The sequence below is a fragment of the Lolium perenne genome, chromosome 2 (genome assembly GCF_019359855.2).
Source record: "Lolium perenne isolate Kyuss_39 chromosome 2, Kyuss_2.0, whole genome shotgun sequence".
Lineage (NCBI taxonomy): Eukaryota > Viridiplantae > Streptophyta > Magnoliopsida > Poales > Poaceae > Lolium > Lolium perenne.
In genome coordinates this window covers 322324605-322345678 of record NC_067245.2, presented here as the reverse complement: position 1 = coordinate 322345678, position 21074 = coordinate 322324605, and the positions used below count along the sequence as shown (strand labels likewise).

The window sequence follows — 21074 nt, the reverse complement described above, 5'->3', positions numbered from 1 at the left end:
GATGTGTATGCCGCCAATTGGGACGCTGGAGAGCTTGACGGGGTTTGTCCTAGCCGGAATCCAGCACTCATCCGGAGGGACGATCGGCAGATTTCCGGCGTAGAGGACGCGCCCCACAGCGATGGTGTCGTCGTAGCTTCCCATGGCGGAACCCTCCCGGTTCCGGCCTCCAGACGCCACAGGCCCCACGGTGGGCGCCAACTGTCGTTGCCTATTCGACGGTACCTCGGAGGAGGGATCCTCACGAGGGGGAGAAGAAGTAGGGGCCATAGGGCGGAGTGCACACGGGACGGTGGTACGCGATTTACCCAGCTTCGGAACACCTGCGCGATGACAGGGCCTACTGCTGCTTGTCTGGAATTATCTGGGCGCTTTCGCGTTGTTACAATGAGTTGAGGTTCTGCCTCTAGGGCTCCCGGGATCCGGCTTATAAAGGCGCACGGATCTAGGGTTTACACGGAGAGTCCTAGCCGGATTACAGATAGCCTAGCTACGGTACAATATCTTGCCGTGCACGTCACGGATCCGCCTTCCATATACGTCGTACTGGATCCAGGTTCCTCATGGGCCTCCGCGGATCCGGGTTACTCTTAACGTCGGTACGGATCCGGCTTACTGATCCTGGGCCGGACTTCTTCCTTCATGATCAACAGCAACTGGGCCGCCCGATGGGCCACATGCCTCATCACCATCTGTGGGCCACCCGGGCTTGCCGGATCTAAGCACTGTCGATGGTACACCCATGAAGTATACCCACAACAAAGTTTGTTCGTCGGTCTCTAGCTCTGTCACATTATGATTGCAACAAATGGGGAACTGCTTTTGATTGGTAGTTTGATCTCCTTGATGTGGTGTGATGTTCGTTGTTGCAGTCTACTAGCCAAAAGCAGCAGCGAAGATGGGTCGTGTATGCCATGTTGACTATTACATTTCAAAATTGGGTAAAAATACACATCGGTACTAATTAAGTAGTTCATTGCAACATTTTGAAAACTCGATTACTCCATCTCACATAGCAGGAACAGTAGAATCCGACAACAGTACAGTAAAAAAATTTGGCGAAAACAGAAGATGTTTTGGACTCCATGCATAGAGTCGGACTATGGGACCAAAGCCTCCTAACACCATCCCATCAGTATAAGTTTCTCAACAAAACCACCATATCAAGTTCAGAACACAAGATGGAAAAAACCGAATAGCTTCACAATGACGGTATTTTGTTTTGCTCAGGAAAAACTATACCGCCATTAAATACTTTGGTTTCCTCTATATATTTCTCGATATTCTTCTTGGCCTCGATTGCTTGCTAGTAGCATCCTAGCTTGCGAGGATGTCATTACCTCGTTGCCTCTAGCTAGTACCCGAAGTTTCGGGCCTCTCTCCTTGTGGCTCATATTGATGATCGAATCCCTTTTTATCTAAAAAAACTCAATAGGATGGAAAGGAAAACACATTAACATGTTATCTTAGAAAAAATGCATTGGAAAATGAAAACGGTTTGTTTCATGTTTCAAAGATTCTAGGCAAAGCAAAATGCACGTGTGACTTTGTATAATCCAAGTAGATTCCGTATTTCTTAGTTGGTGTGTGGGATTGAATTTTGACATGAAGTTTACCAAATCAATGGCATCTTAAAAGGGTGAATTAAGAGCTTAGGTGTTGGATCGCACCTAAACTCCTAACTTTATGAAAGATCATCATTCTTTTTTCGAAGGACATAGAAAGCAATAAAAGGAATCAATACATAACCTTCTAGTGATAACATCCCTACTCAATAGTTTGAAACATTAAACGAAAAGTACCGAGAACAAGGATATTTACCAAGCAAGTCTTTGCACTTATCGGAAAAGTACTTCTTCGTAACACTTCGTGTCGGCCAAGTACCATCCTTATGATTTTTTTGGGTCCAAAAGTGTTGATGTGCGGACTTCTTTGTACGAAATACGAGATGACTAATAGGATCGGTAAAGTACTGTAGAACCAAAAAAATTGATGATTAGAAAACTGAAACCAACGAAGAATAAATGAATAAGAATAATAGTATGTTTCTTATACTTCAACAAAAGAGGGGTCAATATCATATATTATACCCTGTCTTTTCTTACTCCTTGGCTACATTTTTTGAAAGTTGTCTCTTTCACCCACCCAGCTGACAGACGCGATGTGTAAAAGTCCAGGCGCGCAATTATCTATTACATAAGGCAAAATGTTAGTTCTTCGAATATCAAATCATTGAGAGGTGCAATGTTCTTTAAATGTTAGAAGTATGTAGTGCCATGTAGAGATATACATTATCTTGAGAGCTTGTGTCACACACTGTGTGTGCAGTGCCTCTTGAGGCCTTCCTTTCTTTTACTACTTCTTGAAATATCAATACATCATCAATTGATAATCGTGTTCTTGGAATCTTTGTCTCTCCTACTATTCCTTCAAAGACCGATACGTCTTCTGTAGATAAAAGTCGCATTCCAGAAGATTTATGAAGAAAGATCTGCAAGTGTGTTCAAGGTTAGTTACTTGGTTCTCGTTCCAATAATTTTTTTTTACCAAGGTGAAAACCTCTATTATCCATTTTATATCCATGCAATGTTGACAGTTACTAAAATGAAAAGTAAACTAGTATATTTTGGTTTGCACTAGCTCTTAGAGAAATCTTGCAGACTTATGAAAATGTTATAATTGTAAAACTCTGTTTTTAACAGTTTGGGTGCAAAAAAGCATGTCTAGCAGACTCATCTGAGTCCCGAGACAAGTTCCTGGAGCCTCATGTTGCCGCCAGGCTCAAGCCTAGTGGTCACGTGTTTCCCCTCGTCTTCCCGAGCCACTTCTGCCGCGAGCATCTCCTGCACCCTACCATGGTGATCCCAATCTCTCCCACGAGTATGAAGGTCAACACCAATTGCGTGTTGGACATATTTCCTGGAGAGTTTTTTCTTCTTCTTTTGTATGATGAATTCATCACAAATGTCTTGAGTATGTTAATTATTTGATGATGGCGAGTGAGCATTGGGATGGCAAATTTATGGATATTGAAGATTAGCTAGTTCGATGAATTAACTTGAAGATTTTTTTAATTGTGAGAAGGAGCTACTGGTCTCCCTTGCTAACTGGGAGGATGATAATATGCAACAATTATTATGTTTTTTATTGCCTATGTATTTAGTTATTTCTATAACCTGGGGTATCAAATGCGGTTGTATGAAAAAAAGATATAAGAAATGTAGAAAAAAAAAGTTTAGAGAGTTTGATTTTGCACACACACCCTGCAGATACTGTACAAAAAATCTAGACTGCACTATAAAGCATTTTGGAGTCTCAAAATTCCAAGAATCTGATAAATCATGCCTAAGAAAATCTCACACTTTTGAGTCAGGTATTTCCAAGGTGACATGCGAGGTGGATACGTATGGCCCCTTGACAACGTTACTAGTACCGTGGGCAACTAGTAACTAGGTCAAAATGGGCTAAGAAAAAGGGTCTGGCTCAAAGTGCAACATAGACGTTCAATACATGGGTCAAAAATAAAAACTCTTCTATAATATTTCAGAAGTGAATCACATATTCATATGCCATGTTACATGATCCAAACTTAAATTACTCGCACCAGTATTATACATTATATATATTATAAGTGGAGATTTTAATTTATGTACCTTGAATATTTTACTTTTCTTTCCCTCCCGTCCAACCCTTATCTCCATCGCCCAACCCTCTGGAATCCAGTTGTACTTTCCCTTCATAGAAACCAGAATCTCCATTCACATCTTTGATATCATCACCACCCACAAATATCATGTTAATATGGTTAAAATAAATCATCACTCACCTGTAGCGTACTCTTGTCCATGCACGTCTCCCTGCCCTTCACCACGCGCTTCATGAACTCTGCCTCCAACGTGAACACCAAGATCGACATAGGACATGTGTAATACTACCATGCATGCAAGAAAGGAGGGTGTGTTAGAGTATGTCACACTTCCAAATCTAGATCAATCTAGGGCTTTGTTTGGTTGGGCTTTAGCTCTAACTTTCCCTGCTTAGAGCATCTCCACCGGTACCCCCGATAGCGGTTCCGATAGCAATTTGGGGGCCGGGAGCGAAAATGGGTTCGCACCGGCGCGCCCCATAAGGCGCCGGCCAATTTTGGAGTCCAATAGAATCGTTGGCAACCCCGTGCCGGCCCCTTCGCCAAGGGCGAGAATCGGGCGCTCCGGCGCCTCGCGAGGCTGAAATTTTTGGGCGTGGGAGCCGCCTGTCAGCCACACACCCGAAAATTCGACGCCATCGGGGAGTGGCGGGGCCAACGCGTCAGCGGCTCATTCAATTTTAACATAACCGTCGCCTACCTCGCGACGGGAGTTATTGGGGCGCAGCGGCGGTGCAGTTTCCGTCCCGTCGCGCGCGCCTTGCTCTTTGTGCCGCCATTAATGAGCACCACCGCCCCCCAACCCTAGCCGCCACCATCTGAAAAGATGATGCCATGTCTGGTCGAGGCCAAGGTCGTGGCCGTGGCCGCGGCAGAGGTGCACGCACGCCATCGCCTGCGACGTCGTCGTCTTCATCGTCGGAGATGGACGAGGAGGGGCCCGTGCTGTTCGAGTTCCTCCTCGTCCTCAAGGGCGACCCACGCGGCATCCAGAGGCTGCCGGACACCTTCGCCGACTTCGTCGCCGGCGACGACCGCCCGGGCATGCTGCATCTGCGGGAGGATTCGTGCGGCTACCACCGGTGGATCGTGGACGTGATCTACGACGCGCGCGGCAAGATGTACCTCCACATCGACTGGGAGAAGTTCGCGCGCCACCACAGCCTTCAAGCCGGCTCCGTGCTCGTGTTCTCCTACTTTGGCGACAGGGACATGAGCGTCAAGGTCTTCGACGAGACGCGTTGCCGCCGGAACTACCACGTCGACAGCGCCGAGGAGGACGACGACTGGCGAGTGTTGTTTCTTCGCAGCGAATATCGGCTCGCTTATTTTTGGATGTTCTTCCTCGAAAGAACCAACAAAGGCACCCTCGCCAGCTAGATTTTTCAGTTTGGATGACTGGGTGTGGCCTCGAGTGTTCTTTCTTGGCAGCGAACACACGAAACCTGCGATGACCGGCCTAGTTAGGTTTAGTTTTTTTTGCAATGTTTTATATTTATGTCAACCATGGTTCAAACTATGTATTAGTTTGTGGAAAACCATGTTCCAAACTATATCTTCATGTAAACCACGTTTCAAATTATGTATTAGTTTGTGGAATAAAATGTTTCTTATTCAATTTTCTATCAATTTATTTATGATTTTAATTCAAAACATCTATTGGGGCCGCCGTTTTGGGGCGCCGATGTGGAACAGCTTCCCCAAATGAAGGATGCAGTGCCGGCGCCCCCCAAACGAAGTGCCGGCGCCTATTTGGGGGCTACCGGTGGAGATGCTCTTATAAGCTATAAACCTCGCCAGACAACAAATAGGGAAGACACACTTACACTGAAAGATGATTTTTAGTGCTTTGTTCATTGTCCCGTATTACAGGTACTACATAAAGTTTAACTATAAGGTAAACTAAGGCTTACACATTAGTTTACGTTCTACAACAACCAACAAAATGGAATTCCATGGCGTATTATGAAGGGTGAATATTATAATCTTGAAGACTAAAGGATTCACCAACCATATTAGAGCATTTCGTATGAAGGCTCCGATGAAATTAACTTAAGGCGGAGAGTCTAGCTGCTGAACATTACAACTAGAATTGGTCCTCACATATTATAGTAACTATTTATTTTCTCCTCACTTCTAATGCTTAGTTTATTTTATTTTCAACTTTCCTATGGCATGCAACTTCATTTCAGTGACCACCACCTCCCACGACGGTTTCTACTTAGTGCTTTGCATCACTCCATAAAAAAGTATTGACACACTAATGTGTTGTCTGTACCTTGAGCATTAATATCCATCTCATGTGTCAAATTTGTCCTTTATTTACCGTTTCATATGAAAAATACAATCTTCTATAGACACTATACAATGGATATATCTAGATGATGCAAACCGCAAAAGAATTGACACATTTAACCATTTTTTCTACCAAACATCCCAGAACAACGCGCGGGGGATTGTCTACTTATAGTTAATCACTAAGTGTTATGGGTATATGAGACATTTACCCTCACAATCACAATTCAACCAGTTACTACCAAATATATTCTATAGCTTGCTCACATCAAATAACTCACAACATGCGTCTTCTCTCTTCTTTTTTTGAACAGGGGTAGGGTCCGAAGACCCTAGGAGCTGCTTATATTGACGAAGCGGTGATTACATTTTACAGAAAAACCCCTACAGATCGGGGATATTCTGGATAAGGACCTAGCTTTTACAGAACAGACCCTAGAAAGAATAGGAAAAAAGCAATCGGGTCCTCCTAGCTCCGCACCGCAGCTGGTTGAAGTCGCCATCGAGTTGCTCCGCCACAGAACAGACACCGGCGCCGGGGACGAACCACTTGGTCCGGCATCGTGGTGAGAGCGGTAGATCTTCCCCTCGGACTTCTTGGTCTCTGGGAAGTAGAGGATGAGGAGGGTCGCCTTTCGACCATGAGATGCAGAGGCAGGGCAGTGGAGGCCGTCGGCTTGAGTCCTCTGCTGAAGAGCTCCTGAGACGAGAGCACAGAGGCTCTCCGGTTGGAGGGGCTGCCCTACGACCAAGGAGTACGGCGACAGCGGCGCCGTGATAGACCTCCGGCGAGAAGCAAACCTGCTCCCCTGCTGCAGATGTGGTGGCCTAGACGAGGCAGCAGGCAGAAGTTCCCCTTCCCACTCGTCACCATGACGAACGAGAAGAAGAAGCGTGCCTGTGCATCGCTCTCCACCGAATCCGCGTAAAAGCCGCCTTATTTATGGAGATTTCCATCTCCCTCCACCACCTCCCGTCCAACTCCGACCACCGGAGCTCCAGGAAGCAGAGAAAGAGGACGAGGCAGCACCAGATCTGGCCGCCAAGATCTGGCACCTCCCTCCCGGCATCAACGCCAAATGCCACAAAGGACCAAAGTCTAAACCTAATACTACTAATATATACTCCGGCACCTTCTCCTCTCCATCTCCGGCCGGCTATTCCGGCGGAGAGGAGGAAGGAGCGACCCGGCGAGGAGGGGGAAAATCGCAAGTACTGTAGCGAGACGAGAGGGGGTTGGGGGGAAATGAGAGCCTCTTACCACTATACGAAACACATCCCATGTCCGACCGGAATACATGGCAGAATGAGTAGGAAACAACACATACCATAGTTGTGATCTTATCATTGCGGAGACGAGCCTCTAGGATGAGGCTTTCAGGAATCCCATCCTGCTTATTGATCTCCTCCGAGATTGGCTCATCTGTCGAGTCCAACTTCTCCCCCCGTTGCTCGTCTTCGTCGAACGTCACCATGGATGGATCTGGACTTCTACGATCCCCCCTTCCCCTCCTCTCTCTTTCCTCGGTTGCTCCTTCACTTCCCCCTCTCTTTCTTTCTCTCTCGGGCTCTCTCCTTCTCCCTCACGCTCTTCCGACCAGTCGGTCTCTCTTTCACTCTCAGCCGATCTCTCTCTCGCCCCCACCTTCCCCCTCCGTGTCCATTGATCCCTTTGCCGTATGATTAATGGAAATTAATGCGGGCCATTAATACCATTAGATTTTGGAACCCGCGGGCGATCGCATCTAATTGTAAAACGTGCTGTAAAAGAGGTATACGTCTTTCTTTGGGGGAGGCGTACTCTTGATTGGCTGCAAGTGGTTCCCACCACTCAAGCCACGTCACGGGAGCCAGCTCGCGCCAGGGCCCACTCACCAGCCTCACGGATCCAAACCCCAGCGACGTGGCGCGCGGTCGTCGACACGCCGCGTCATCGTCGTCGGCGTCGTCTCCTTCAATTCAATCCCGAGGAAAAGAAAGAAGTGCATCTAGATCCGCGCCGCGAAGCTGACTTTCTCCAGCCTACGCTTCCTCCTCGCCGCCATCCCGGCAGCGCTGCTATATCATCCCGCGGCCGCGAGGAGGAGCGTCCGGCCGTCTCTTCTCGTCGGCAGCAGCAGCAGGAGGATAGCGATGGCGGCGGCAAGGAAGAACGGCGGGGTGCTCGCGCTCTTCGACGTCGACGGCACCCTTACCGCGCCGCGCAAGGAGGTCACGCCGGAGATGCTCGAGTTCATGAAGCAGCTGCGCGAGGTGAGCCCGACCGACACCCTCCCGTTCCTACTGTTGGTTCTCTCATTCACGTTGCTAGAGATCACTCACTGTACTGCTGTGTGTGGTTCTTGTTTCTTTTTTCTTTGGGGGAGAGCAGAACGTGACCGTGGGCGTGGTGGGCGGATCCGATCTGGTCAAGATCTCCGAGCAGCTCGGCAAATCAGGTACTAGACAGCAGCAGAGTTTGCTCAGATCCCTGTAATCCGTACCGCATTGCTCACGGACCTCGTTCGTTTAATTTTCTCTTCCGCAGTCATCACCGATTACGACTACGTCTTCTCCGAGAATGGCCTCGTCGCGCACAAGAACGGCGAGCTCATCGGGACGCAGGTAAAGCCTCCACGCACACTGCTTTCCAGCGTGAGCTTGCACGCCGAGTTTTACTAAACAAGATCTACGGCTGAGCTTTGCCTCATGTTTTCCGCTCCGCAGAGTCTGAAGACGTACCTTGGGGATGATCAGCTTAAGGTGAGCCTGCTCTGTCCTCCCTGACAAGTTCAAACATTTTTCAAAAAGAGGCTTGATAATGACGATATGTGTTCGCTGCAGGAATTCATTAACTTCACGCTGCATTACATCGCAGACTTGGATATCCCGATTAAAAGGTCAGTGCAGAATCCTGTCCGGGAATTCCGACCACGCCGGCCGGCGGTAGCTCTTTGCTGACCGAGTGAATGTTTGTGCAGGGGTACATTCATAGAGTTCAGGAGCGGGATGATCAATGTGTCGCCTATCGGGAGGAACTGCAGTCAGGAGGAACGCGATGACTTTGAGAAGTATGATAAGGTATGGAACAGTTTACAAAGGAAGACAGTGATTTATTTCGTTCTAATCAGGAAGGATAAAGATACTGTTGGAAAAGCATGGAACTAATCCGGTCCATTTTGTTTAGGTGCATAACGTTCGGCCTAAAATGGTCACGGTGCTTCGTGAGAAGTTTGGCCACTTGAACCTCACATTTTCCATTGGAGGGCAGATTAGTTTTGATGTAAGTGTTGCAAACTCGTAAGTATCTGCTGGAAATACTCAGCCTGGTATTCACTACTGCATATCACTACATTCAGGTATTCCCAAAAGGCTGGGACAAAACCTACTGCTTGAGATATCTTGAAGAATTTCAAGAAATCCATTTCTTTGGGGACAAAACCTACAAGGTAAAATAACCTTCTTTCCTTTTTTATCCTTATGCACAGTTGCACATAATATGATGTTCAACAAAAATTTCAAGCCATTGGCCATCCCATTTGATGACTACGAACTTAACCATAAAATATCCTTTATGTAGCATTTTGTCTGGCTTGTGCTTCATTTCGTTTTTTCTATGTAACAGGGTGGCAATGACCATGAGATATTTGAATCTGACAGAACAGTTGGTCATACAGGTATGCTGGTTGTGTGTTGAAAGCTAAATACTCTCATGCTTATGAAATCAAGAAGATTTATTTGATTTGAATTAAGCTGTGGGCATCCCCCCTGTGAGCAATTTTACATGATAAGAAAGGCCATAGCTTAAGGGGATATTTTTTAAATGGCTCGAGAATAAACATAAGAGACAGAAAGAACAGATTTGTACAACTGTATAGATTGTTACTTTTATATATGAAACTGAATTTTCTATACTATGTAGAGCATGCAAATAGCACACAAAATAATTAGTTTCATATTTGGCATGGTGATATTTGATGTTCGCCCCTGCTCAAGCATGAGGGTCTTGTCATTAACATGCAACTTCTCCGGATTTTGACGACTGAGCTGTATTTTGGCTGTCAGAAACTACCTTTTCATCATCATATTAGTTCATTAGTTGCATGCCATTCTACTCTTTAATCATCTGGATCAGCAAACTTGAGTCTGGAACTAATCAAGTTTTGTTCCGGACAACTGCATATGCCATTTCTTGAGTGTAGTATTGAATAAACCATAGGGCATCAACACTTCTTTAGAAGAAATATTGTATCCCATTGTTATTTAGTTGCTAAGCATTACTTTGTTACTTGGTAGTGATATTAAAGCTGGTGTTTGGTTCAGTTTCTTATCCGAGTTCAACACATGCTTTTTATCTGGCTTTGATGCTGACTAATCATTTATATGTGCAGTTACCAGCCCGGATGACACAGTGCAGCAATGCAGATCTATCTTCTTGTCAAAGTGATTGTCTGATAATTGTACCATTTATTTTATATACTTCACGCAAAATAATTGCTCCATAGATTTCCCTTTCAATACATTTTTTGCTATCCTGCCCTGTTGGGAGTAACTTATCACCATTGTTGCTGTAAACAGATGTACTTGTCTGCATTAAAAAATAGCAGATTTTGTATCTACACATTTGGCACAAATATATGAGATGCCTAGTTTTACTGTGCCATATAGTGTTGTTGGTGACGAATCTTTCCTGTTCGACATTGTGTGTGCGTTTACATGGCTGTGAAACTTGGAAGTGCTGGAATGACAACACCGAAGAGGCATGGCAAACATTCACGCCTGAAAGGAAAGGTATTTGAAACTCAGTCGAATAATGTAGAGTTGCAGCATAATTTCTAAACATAACCTGTTCTTGTAGTGAATGAATAATGACTTAACAGAGCAGTGAGATTCTTGTAACCACCAAAAGTCATCCATTTATCATGTTGTGATAAACTGAACTGAAGCTTCACTTTTTCGGCACAAAACTGAACTGTTATTTAACAGATAAAAAAAACATGGCCAACACAGAAAAGTTAGTGCAAAGAAGCTAATGAAATTGATTATACGAAGATAGCAATGACCAACAGACTCTAAATCACTTTACAGAATAGAGTTATGAATAAACAACAGTTGTTTGAGCAACCCGAAGCTCAGGGGCTCAGGGGTGCATGTCTGTTCACTTCATTGCGCTGGCTGCTTCTGAGTTCTGATGCTCTATGCATACATAGCTTGTCAATGGACATGCAGTAGTTTCTTTTACTCGTGTGTACGTTCAAACTATCGGCTGACAGCTGTGCCGAGCGTGCCGTGAGATCGAGATATGCTTTTCACTATCACAGAAGTTCTTGCTTGTCTGGGCAATGATGGCAATTTATATACACACGTTAACAGCCTCAAACAACTACTGTAGATGCTTTGTATCTTGCCAAAGTATCTTCTGACACATGTTGGGCTGTAGCCCTCTGTGTCAATCCTTTCTTTCCTTCGTTTGTGAAGTCATCAGGATTAGGTGCCTGGTTCTATGTGTCAATGTTAGACAGGAATTCCCTCGCTCCCCTCGGTCGCCTCCTCCAGGCGACGGGGGAGCCCAACCCCAGCCCGCCGCCGCCGCCTCCCTTGCCCCCTGCCCGCCCCCTCGTCGCCTCCCGAGGCCGCCGGCGGCTAAGCCGTCCGCCGCCGAGGAAGGGGGCGGCGAGGTCCTATGCCTCTCGGGCTCTCGCACGGCCGTCCCGGAGGGAGGACGCCATCTTTGGACCCCGGAGGTCGCCGCCGTCCTCCGCCCTCCTGCGCCCCTCGGCTGCGGCGTCGTGCCTCGCGGCCCCCTGCTGCCCTTGCAGCTCGCCGCCGTCGACGCCCAGCCTTGGCGCGGTCTGGCAGGGAGGGCCCGATCTGGGCCCGTTTGGGCTCGATCTGGGCCTGGAGGGCCGCGGCCTGTGCGCCCTGTCCTGCCGTCGTCCCCGGGCCTCCCGCGCTACTGCTGTTGCGCGCCCTGGTGGAGACGTTCCTGCCCGCGTCGCCCTTGCCTTGGTGTGGTTTGCCGTCGTCCATGCCGCGGCGCACCTCCGGTCGCTCCTCGCGTCGGTGCCCCTGCGCGTCGGCCATGCCGGCGGGTTTGCGGGGTGGCTTCGGCCTTCGCTGCTCTTCGCAGCTCGCCGTCCGTCCTGCTTCTCGCCCCGTCCGGCCATGGCGTGGCTTCTATCTGGCTTGTGGTGGTTGCGGTTCGCTGACGTGGCGCTGCACGGCTTCCCTGTGGCCGCCTAGTGCCTCGTTGGCGCTAGCGCGCGTGGTCTGCTCGGTTGCGCTACTCAGGCGAGTGTTGAGCGTTTGGTGGACGGCAACAAGGCCCCCTGCTCGGCTGGCCACGCCTACGGCCAGGGCCTTCTTGGGCCTGACGACAGCGTTTACGCTCCAGGCGAAAGCTTCGCACCTTTGGTGCCGATGTTGGCGGTGCCCCTGGGTACCGTTTCCCTGTTGAGGGCTTCATCGGGGAGCTTGGTCTCCTGTTGTCGCGAGTCGATGCGTTCTCCGGGTGAAAACCTCTGCTCCTCGGAGCGAGCGGCGGCGACACACTGTGCCGTTACCTTCCTGAAGGCGCCGCTTTTGGAGTTCGTGTTTCTCGTGGTGCGGTAGATGTGTGTCAGTTGTGCATGGTTGCCTTGTTGTCGGGGGTGGTGGATGCCGGGGCGGCGGCCCCGGACGGTTGACGTACGTCGAGGCGGCGGCCTCGGAAGGTCTTGCAACGATGACTCCATGGGGTGTGGTCATGGTCTTGCAAGGCATGGGTGGCGTGTTGGTGCTACGTGGGTAGTGAGCTCGTCGGCCCGGCCTACACGACGGGACGGTCGGTGTGGCTGGCTTGTCGGGGCGGCGGCCCCGGATCTTTTGGCGTGGCGTTCGTGGTCTGCGGGTGGTCGCCTTGGTAGTTTGGGCTACAAGACGTCCATGCCGTGCGGCGTTGCGGCTCGCCTCCGAGCAGGGGACGTCGGAGCAGCGGCTCCGGGTTTGGTGGTGTGTGTTTGGTCGTCGGTAGTCTGGTATCGTGTGGGCGATAAGGCTCCGATATTTGTGCGGTTTTTGGGCCGGTTTTCCTCATAAACTCGGCCACTCTGTATGGTTTTTGGGCCCGGTTTCCCTATTAACTAAGCCAAATCTTCTTCTATTAATATATCGTGCAGCTCACCTGCCGAATTCTCAAAAAAAATGTTAGACAGGAAAGGCTGCAAGGCTGCCATGAGAATTGACTTGCTTTAACTATTCAAACATTACAAACACATATTTTTAAGAAATCAAACCCCAATTCTGAAAAATAATCATAATCAGTAAACAAATTAATGAGATAATTTCATACACTGATCACTGAAATGACCAGCGCAAAACCAACAAAGTTAACCAAGCATTTACCATCTTAGGAGTAAACACAATTAAAGTTCAATAAAAAAATTAATGAGATAATTTTGTACACTGATCACTGAGATCACCAGCAAAGCTAACCAAGCATTTATCATCTTATCAGTAAACTGAACTGATGCTATCCCTTTTTATGAAATTGAACAAAAACGATTGTTAACATAATAAACAGCTAGCTAACATTTTAGAATAGTGCACACCAGCAAGAAACGCAGAGACATCAAGATAGCATGGAACCTTAATCATCTTAAGTCTTAACTGAAGTGGCAGTCATCAGTTGGCATCATAAATAACCGTGCAAAGTTGCCATACGGAGGTTATATTACAATTACACTGACATTGTTTTACCAGCCAGCTCAACTACCCAATTCTGCTAGTTAAGTACTTAACATGACCAAATGATGCTAGAACTTGGTCTTTTTTTCATAAGCAATATCAGATTTACTGAAGCGTGATCTTCCACCAAAAGCATCTAAAGATGAGGGTTCCCTACACCATAGTGTCCTGAAGCAGATCATGTCGCTAGACAACCGGACCCTTTTCTGGCCACCTTCTGACAACTGAACCTTGGAGCAAGGCTGGGAAGGATTCATGACAGTGCCAAGGTCTTTCTTGCGTCGGCCTGGGGCTCGAAGCCAGGGGGACCAGCCCATCGTACTGAAGACTCTGGCTGAGAATGGGGCTCGAAGCCAGGCGGACCAGCCCAACCTGCTGAAGACCGTGGCTGAGAAGGGTCAGTGGCATGGCTTGACACAGAAGAACAATCTTTTTCGGTGACTGAACTGACTGACATAGATTCAGGCAACCCTTCCTGCTGAGAGGCTTGAGAAGAAGCATCAGTTGCAGGCCCCTGATTCTCGGCTGAGGTGGTAGCGTATGCTGATTCAGCACAGTAATACGGCCAGTACGATGTTGGTAGTCCAACCGCCATCGTTGAGGTGTCAGGATATGTCAACTGGGAGTAGAGATATGTCATGTAGCCGGTCATAGCACTCGCATGGACACCGGCTATTCTAACTTCCAAGATGTGCCCCTCTAATGGGTAACCGTTCATGTGAGTAAGCGCCACAGCAGCACCGTAAGTATCAGCAAATCTGACAAATCCGAATCCCTTGCTCACACCAGTGTATCGATCAACAACTACCTTTGCTTGACTAATTTGGCCGCATGGCAGGAATATTTCGATCAGCTTCTCGGTGGTGACATAAAGCGGTAGATGGCACACGTACAGGTTGGTCATGTCAACTTGTTTCTGCTCATAGCCAGGCATCTGCAGTGGTGCTAGAGAATTTGTTGCGGCACTGGAGTCCTTAGGATTAGGAAGGCCCGCTACTCTTACAACCAGGGCACTTCCTCCAATTTGGTAACCATCAATATGATCAATTGCAGCAGCAGCAGACGAAGAATTGTCATACCTAATGATGCCATACCCTTTATGTTGAAACATCCTAGCTTGCACAACTTGTCCAAATGGTCGGAAAAGCTCGAGAAACTGATCTGCAGTTAGCGTTGGTGGGATGCTTCCAACAAACAGATTGGCCATATCGATTTCTTTCATGGGCTTGCCAGCTGAGTCTGATAAAGCATGGTCTGCTGCTGCTGCATTGCTTGGAGCTGGACAAAAGGAGTCTGATCTCCTGACTGCTAGGCTCTTTCCATCAATCAGGTACCCATCCATATTTTTGGCAGCTGTGATCGCTGAGGCTACATCTGTGTAATACACAAGGCTATACTCCACATTTATCACGACTTTGCTGATCTGACCAAAGGGCACGAAAAGGCTAACCAGCTTATCGGCGTTCATGGACCGTGGAAGGTTTGTGACGTACAGTCTAGATTTGTTGATTTCTAGAGGAGAGCCTTGTACTACAGCTGAGCTGGATTCTGATGATGAAAGGCCTGCGACTCTGACAGTTAATGCCTCCCCTTCAATCAGTGCGCCATTCATCGCTGCAATAGCCTGGGCAGCACACTGAGGATCGGCAAATCTGACGAAGCCATATCGCTTACCTGAAAAGGTTCCCTGATCTGCTGCTACTCTCGCATGGGTGATCTTACCAAATGGCAAGAAAAGTTCAACCAGATTATTTGTGTCAATAGATGCATGAATGTTGCAGACATATAGATTGGCCATGTCGATTTCCTTGATGGTTCTGGTATTGGTCAGTGATCCCACGGCTGAACTTGACAGTGTTGAAGGCCTGACGGCCACTCGAACCTCCATCTTTCTACCCTCAACCAGAACTCCATTCAAATGGGTGATGGCCTTAGCTGCTTGATGAGAATCAGAGTACTTCACAAAGCCATATCCTTTGCTTAAGCCTGTAGCGTGATCTCTGGGTACCTTTATACCAGTTACTTTCCCGAAAGGTAGAAAATGCTCGAGTAGCTTTAGCTCGTCCATGGATAAGGGGAGGTTGCAGATATACAAGTCACTCGTGTCAATTTCCTTTGAGTGCCTAGATGAATTGGGCACTGACGGTGGAACGCCAGCTGCTCTAACCTCTAATGTTTTCCCATCAACCAGGCGCCCATTCATGCGTCTAATAGCGGAAGCGGCACTATCAGGTTCAGCATACTTCACAAAGCCATATCCCTGGCTTATACCAGTGAAACAGTCGTCCACAACTTTATATTGAACGACTCGTCCAAAAGGAAAAAATAACTCGAGGAGCTTGTGGGAAGACATAGTAGCTGGCAGGTTACCCACATACAGGTTAGTGTCATCCACCTCTTTCAGCTTGCCACCGTCCTGAGGCAAAGAGAGCATGTGTTCCTGCTTTTTACACAATTGGCTGTCCAGGTCATCAAACTGAGCTTTCCTTTTCTCCAACTTGGCAGCACCAAAACTTTCAGTATTGTATGTGTAACAAGACACATCAGTAGCAAACCTGACAGAGAGTCGTTTCTTGAACGGCTTCACTTCTATTTCATCAGTCACTGGTAACACCTTGTGCTCATTACTGCCGCCTTTTTTCAGCACCTGTTTTAGGGCCTCTTGCTTATTCTGTTCCTTCCTGACAGCCTGCACATCACTGAATCGCTTGCTAAAAGGTTCCTGCTCATTTTCCAGCTGATCATAGTTTGGCTCCACTTCATGGAGCTGCTTCCTGCAAGTGCTGCGAGAATTGCGCACCGGATCGGTTAGAGGCTCAGCATGAAACAAGTCCTCCTCGCGACAGTCTTCTTCCTCATCAGAATAAAAAGGTTCCTCATCACTGGCATCGTGAGCATCAGGTGGAGCGGCGTCATCGCAAGGTTCCTCTCCACTAGCCTCCTCCTCCTCCTCCTCCTCCTCCTCTTCTGGTAAAGGATAATCATCACAAGGATCCACAGGTTGTGTTTCTAACTCGTCACCATTGGCATTGTCATCATCATCATCATAGAACACACGCTCAAACGGCTCCTCTTCTTCTTCACTGCCTTCTTCGTGTTCAACCAGGTCGCCTTTGCACCCCATTCTTGTGGCAGCAGCTGGTTCACGGAGGAGAAGGTTATTTAGCAAAGCAATACAGGATATGGCATCATCAGCTGTTAACACAAGTATCCAATTTTATGTTGTTAACAGAAGCATCCAATGAGCATCCAACATACATCACCGGCACTTTGTAAAAATAAAGAGAGAAATGCGCCCCCTTAAAATCTAGCGTAAGTCGCAGAATGCATTGGCCACTATGAATCCGCATCCGAGCCGCGCAAATGTGCTGGCGGCGTAGGCTAATAAGTGATGACCGCTTGACCCATACCAAGTTACACAGTTTGATAGTCGCAAAATGAAGAGGAACACACACACACAAGTAAGCGATCGGTGCCGTGTGCCGCGAGCCGCAAGAGACCACGGAAAATGTAGAGCAAACCAACACCAGGCAGGCAGTCCTCCTTGTGGTTTCAGAAGGCGCTACCTGCAGGCTCCAGATCAAAAGGCCGCAACAGAAGTCATCAAGTCTGCAGTTTTTGTTGAGCGGTAGACCATGCATATCAGATGGCCCCTACATTCCGAAATTCACACAGCAACCGTCCTATTTCGACCTGTGCATTCTTCTTCTTCAGATGATTGCTTTTGTTGTGAAGTGTATATGTGGATTGCCTAGCCCTTTCCATCAGTTCGGACTTTTGGTTCAAGTGGCTAGTGCATGAAGCTTAACATGGTATCAGAGCCCTGGTCTCAAGTTCAAATCCTGGCTTTCACATGGTTTTCGCAATTAAGCCTAAAAATTGCTGTTGCCCCCCTCTATAGCCACCGCTGTTTCGGTGTGCTCTTCTTCTTTCACGTGTTGACTTTCTCTTCTCCCGTCACACGCGAGTGGGGGTGTTGTGAAGTGTATATGTGGATTGCCTAGCCCTTTCCATCAGTTCGGACTTTTGGTTCAAGTGGCTAGTGCATGAAGCTTAACAGCTTTCACCAGAGGCCGGGTGCTAGTGCATATCAAAAGGTAGTAGTGCATCCATCCTAGTACTTTACTAGCCCGTTGCCCCAGCAGGACTCGCGAAAGGTGCAGTTTTTTCGAGCGCCAGGAACAATCCATGCATACCAGATGGCCCCTACATTCCGAAATTCCCACAGCAACCGTCCTGTACTTTCTTCTTCAGATGAATGCTTTCAATCAGCAGTGCTAATAAAAACCGCAAAATCTGTGCTCCCTCGCGTAGGAAGCAAATCCCCTGGCGCGGAACCCACAAGAAAGCCCTAAAATTGGGAGGATCGGTGAGCGCGCATGACGGGACGGGAGCGGGACGGGATGCGCTCGAGCAGAAAACCCCATGCCTTCCGTACTAGTGCCGCGTCGCCGGTTGGCAGGAGAGGAGGGGAAGAGGGCGAGGATCGACCGGACGCAGATGGAGAAGAAAAGCACCCGATTGTTGCTCACTCCGCGGCGCCGGCCGTTGCCGGCGCGGTGAAGAGAAAACCCCAGGAACAATGCTGCTGGAGAAGCACCAACTATCTCGAGAGAGAGAGAGAGGGAAAGAAGAGATAGTGAGGGAAATACTGGTACCTCGTCCGGCACCGGAGCCGGAGGCTGAGGCGGGTCGGAGCGGCGTGATCGATGGGGCGGCGCGACGGAGCAGGGGAGGGTTTTCTTCCGCAAACGCAATGCGATTGAGGTGTGGGGGAGGGAGGGATGGACTGAGAGCGAGCAGCAGTCTCCCGCAGGAGGAGGAGGTGGCGCCGGAGGTGGAGGTGTGTTCGATCTTTGATAGGTGGTGGGTGGTTCCGCCGCTCGCTCTCTCTCTCTGTGTCCCGCTGCGTGTGCACGAACAGTGTGAGGAGAGCAGGGCAGGGCGGAGGAGGAGTGAGCAGGGTGGGGAGGAAGTTTGCGCTGAGGTCCCTGGATGGGCGGCGTGCTCCTCGAAGCATGGCAAACGGAATTTGTGGTTGTGCCAGGGGCGTCCGAGCAAAAGTGGACGGGAGATTTTTGTTGCTTTTTCGCTCTGCTTGTCCTTATCTGCTCCTGAGCACGACTAACTTCATTACAATGGTATGGCGTCTCGTCGGACGCTGGACGCCCGCTCGATAATAACTCGGTAACCAAAATATTTCTTCATTATAATTGATTGGTCAAAAGAATCATCTTTACAGAGATGGTTAGTCGAGTTCACCTAAAACTACAATGGTCATACCTACTCGTCGTCGCAGGGCCTACCACGATCGGGGTTACTCGCAGTCACGCTGCCTACTACTGATCGCCAGAGGGGCTGACACCGTCGTCGAAGCGCGAGCGCTTCACGCACTCCTTGCACCGCGTACGCCGGCGATCGGACACCTCGTCCTGCCGCCTGCGGCGTTCGAGGGCCTTGGCCAGAGCGGAGTCCCACATGACTCTCTTGGCCGCCGCCTTGGCCTGGGCCACCTTCGACTCCACCGCCTGCAACGCCGCGGCCCTATCCCTAGCCGCCGCCACTGCATCGTCCCTGGCGGCGATGGCGTCCTCCAGCTCCCGATTCTCTTACTCAACCCGCGCGGGAGAAGGGCCCATCCGTCCGAGTGAACCCAGATCAGAGCACATGTAACCCTAGCCATGGCGACCGCATAACTGTGGGCTTCCTCCTCCGCTGCCCAAGCCTAACGGCGCAGTGCGTCCCCAGCTAGGTTCTCGAAGGAGGCGAGCAGAACCCGTTGGTCGCTGGCGCACTCGAAGCGACTGGGTACGTAGTCATCGGCGGCGTTCGCGGGTGGGGCCCTCGGCATAAGAGGCGCCGCCATCGCCGCATGTGCCTCCACGAGCGACGCCCTAGCCCCGGCAAGCTCGGCCCTGGCGTCGGCGATTTTCGCCCTGGCCGCCGCGAGGTGCTCACGCCCTTGCGCGCGCTCTGCCGCCTTCGCCTCAGCAACCTCCGCCTCCGCCGCCTCCAGGTCCAGCTGCTCGGCCTAAAACGCGTCGGCGAGTAGCTGGTCGTCCTCCTCCGGGTTGGCTAGGCGGCACATCTCAACAACCTGATCCCACCTAAGGTTGTGCTCGGCCATGGATGGATGCTAGGGTTTAGCTTGAGGTGTGCCCGTCACCCCCGGCGGTGTCCACCATATATACCCACGATGGGGCGGGAAACGGCGTTGCCGCGCAGGCCATTTCCCGTGCGCGCGAAACGTCGGCGAAACGCGCCAATGTGTTGGGCAAGCGCGGGAACGACCGTCGTCGCATGGGAACCGGTAATCGCCGGCGGCAGGCCTCGACGGGACATTAAACCGCCATTAACGACCTTGACGCTGTCTCCGCTAAAAAATGCGTCTGCACCGCTGGGGATACCCCCGACGCAAATGGTCGTCCTGGGCCGTATGGAGTCTGCGGGCCGACGCAAACAGACACAACCGGACATTTTGGATGTCTGAAATGCGTCAGCCCGTTGGAGATGCCCTAATGGTAGCATACACAACTAGCTAGCTAGCTCCAGGTCCAGCTGCTCGGCCTGAAACACGTTGGCGAGTAGTTGGTCGTCCTCCTTCGGGTAGGCTAGGCGGCACATCTCAACAACCTGATCCCACCTAAGGTTGTGCTCGACCATGGATGGATGCTAGGGTTTAGCTTGAGGTGTGCCCGTCACCCCCTCCGGTGTCCACCATATGTACCCACGGCGGGGCGGGAAACGGTGTTGTCGCGCAGGTCGTTCCCGCGCGCGCGAAACATCAGCAAAATGCGCCAATGTGTTGGGCAAGCGTGGAAACGACCATCGTCGCGCGGGACCCGGTAATCGCCGGCGGCAGGCCTCGTCGAGACGTTAAATAGCCATTAACGACCTTGACGTTGTCTCCGCTAAAAAAATACGTATGCACCGCTGGGGATACCCTCGACAAAAATGGTCGTCCTGGGTCGTATGGCGTCCGCGGACCGACGCAAACGGACACAACCGGACATTTTGGACGTCCGAAATACGTTGGCCCGTTGGAGATGCCCTAATGGTAGCATACACAACTAGCTAGCTAGCTACTCCATTTAAATAAGTTACCACAAGCAGCATGGTTAATTTTGTATCTCAAATAGAAAATACAATTTTAGTCAGAGAAAAAAGAGAAGAGTGACACCATAAATAGGACACTATGTATTTCTTTCTCTCTCCAAAACCCATGCTTTTAAGGCTTATGATTGTTGAAGTGTGTAAGTAGATTGTCTAGCACTTTTCATCAGTTCGGACCTTTGGTTGCGTTGGCTAGTGCATTAAGCTTAACATGGTATCAGAGCCCAGCGTCTCGAGTTCGAGTCATGACTTTCACAATTTATCCTAAAATTGTTGTTGCCCCTCGGAGTCCACGAATAGGCACGTATATGCCTGT

General features: G+C 49.3%; 1 protein-coding gene, 1 long non-coding RNA gene and 1 pseudogene across 2 annotated transcripts; 1 reads left to right on the top strand and 2 right to left on the bottom strand.

Annotated features, from left to right (window-relative positions):
- Window positions 1-984: 984 nt before the first annotated feature.
- On the bottom strand, window positions 985-2513 carry LOC127330859 (uncharacterized). Its single transcript, XR_007869448.1, has 4 exons — window positions 2291-2513; window positions 2091-2189; window positions 1822-1972; window positions 985-1418 (listed from the first exon to the last, which is right to left on the bottom strand). It is a non-coding gene; the product is annotated as an uncharacterized lncRNA (long non-coding RNA).
- A 5374-nt stretch (window positions 2514-7887) lies between these two features.
- On the top strand, window positions 7888-10583 carry LOC127337091 (phosphomannomutase). Its single transcript, XM_051363969.1, has 10 exons — window positions 7888-8194; window positions 8313-8379; window positions 8469-8545; window positions 8648-8683; window positions 8765-8820; window positions 8902-9001; window positions 9108-9203; window positions 9280-9369; window positions 9546-9597; window positions 10312-10583. The coding sequence occupies exons 1-10, from the start codon at window positions 8075-8077 to the stop codon at window positions 10365-10367; spliced, it is 750 nt and encodes a 249-aa protein (XP_051219929.1). The 5' UTR covers window positions 7888-8074; the 3' UTR covers window positions 10368-10583.
- Window positions 10584-13535: 2952 nt separating this feature from the next.
- Window positions 13536-18593, bottom strand: LOC127337090 (uncharacterized; annotated as a pseudogene).
- Window positions 18594-21074: the final 2481 nt, after the last annotated feature.

Bases quoted from the DNA above. Each gene is read 5' to 3' on its own strand.
- LOC127337091 (XM_051363969.1), top strand. From the start codon at position 8,075: ATGGCGGCGGCAAGGAAGAACGGCGGGGTGCTCGCGCTCTTCGACGTC. The intron at 8,380-8,468 runs GTACTAGACAGC...TCTCTTCCGCAG, and splicing joins CGAGCAGCTCGGCAAATCAG to TCATCACCGATTACGACTAC. The intron at 9,370-9,545 runs GTAAAATAACCT...TCTATGTAACAG, and splicing joins TTGGGGACAAAACCTACAAG to GGTGGCAATGACCATGAGAT.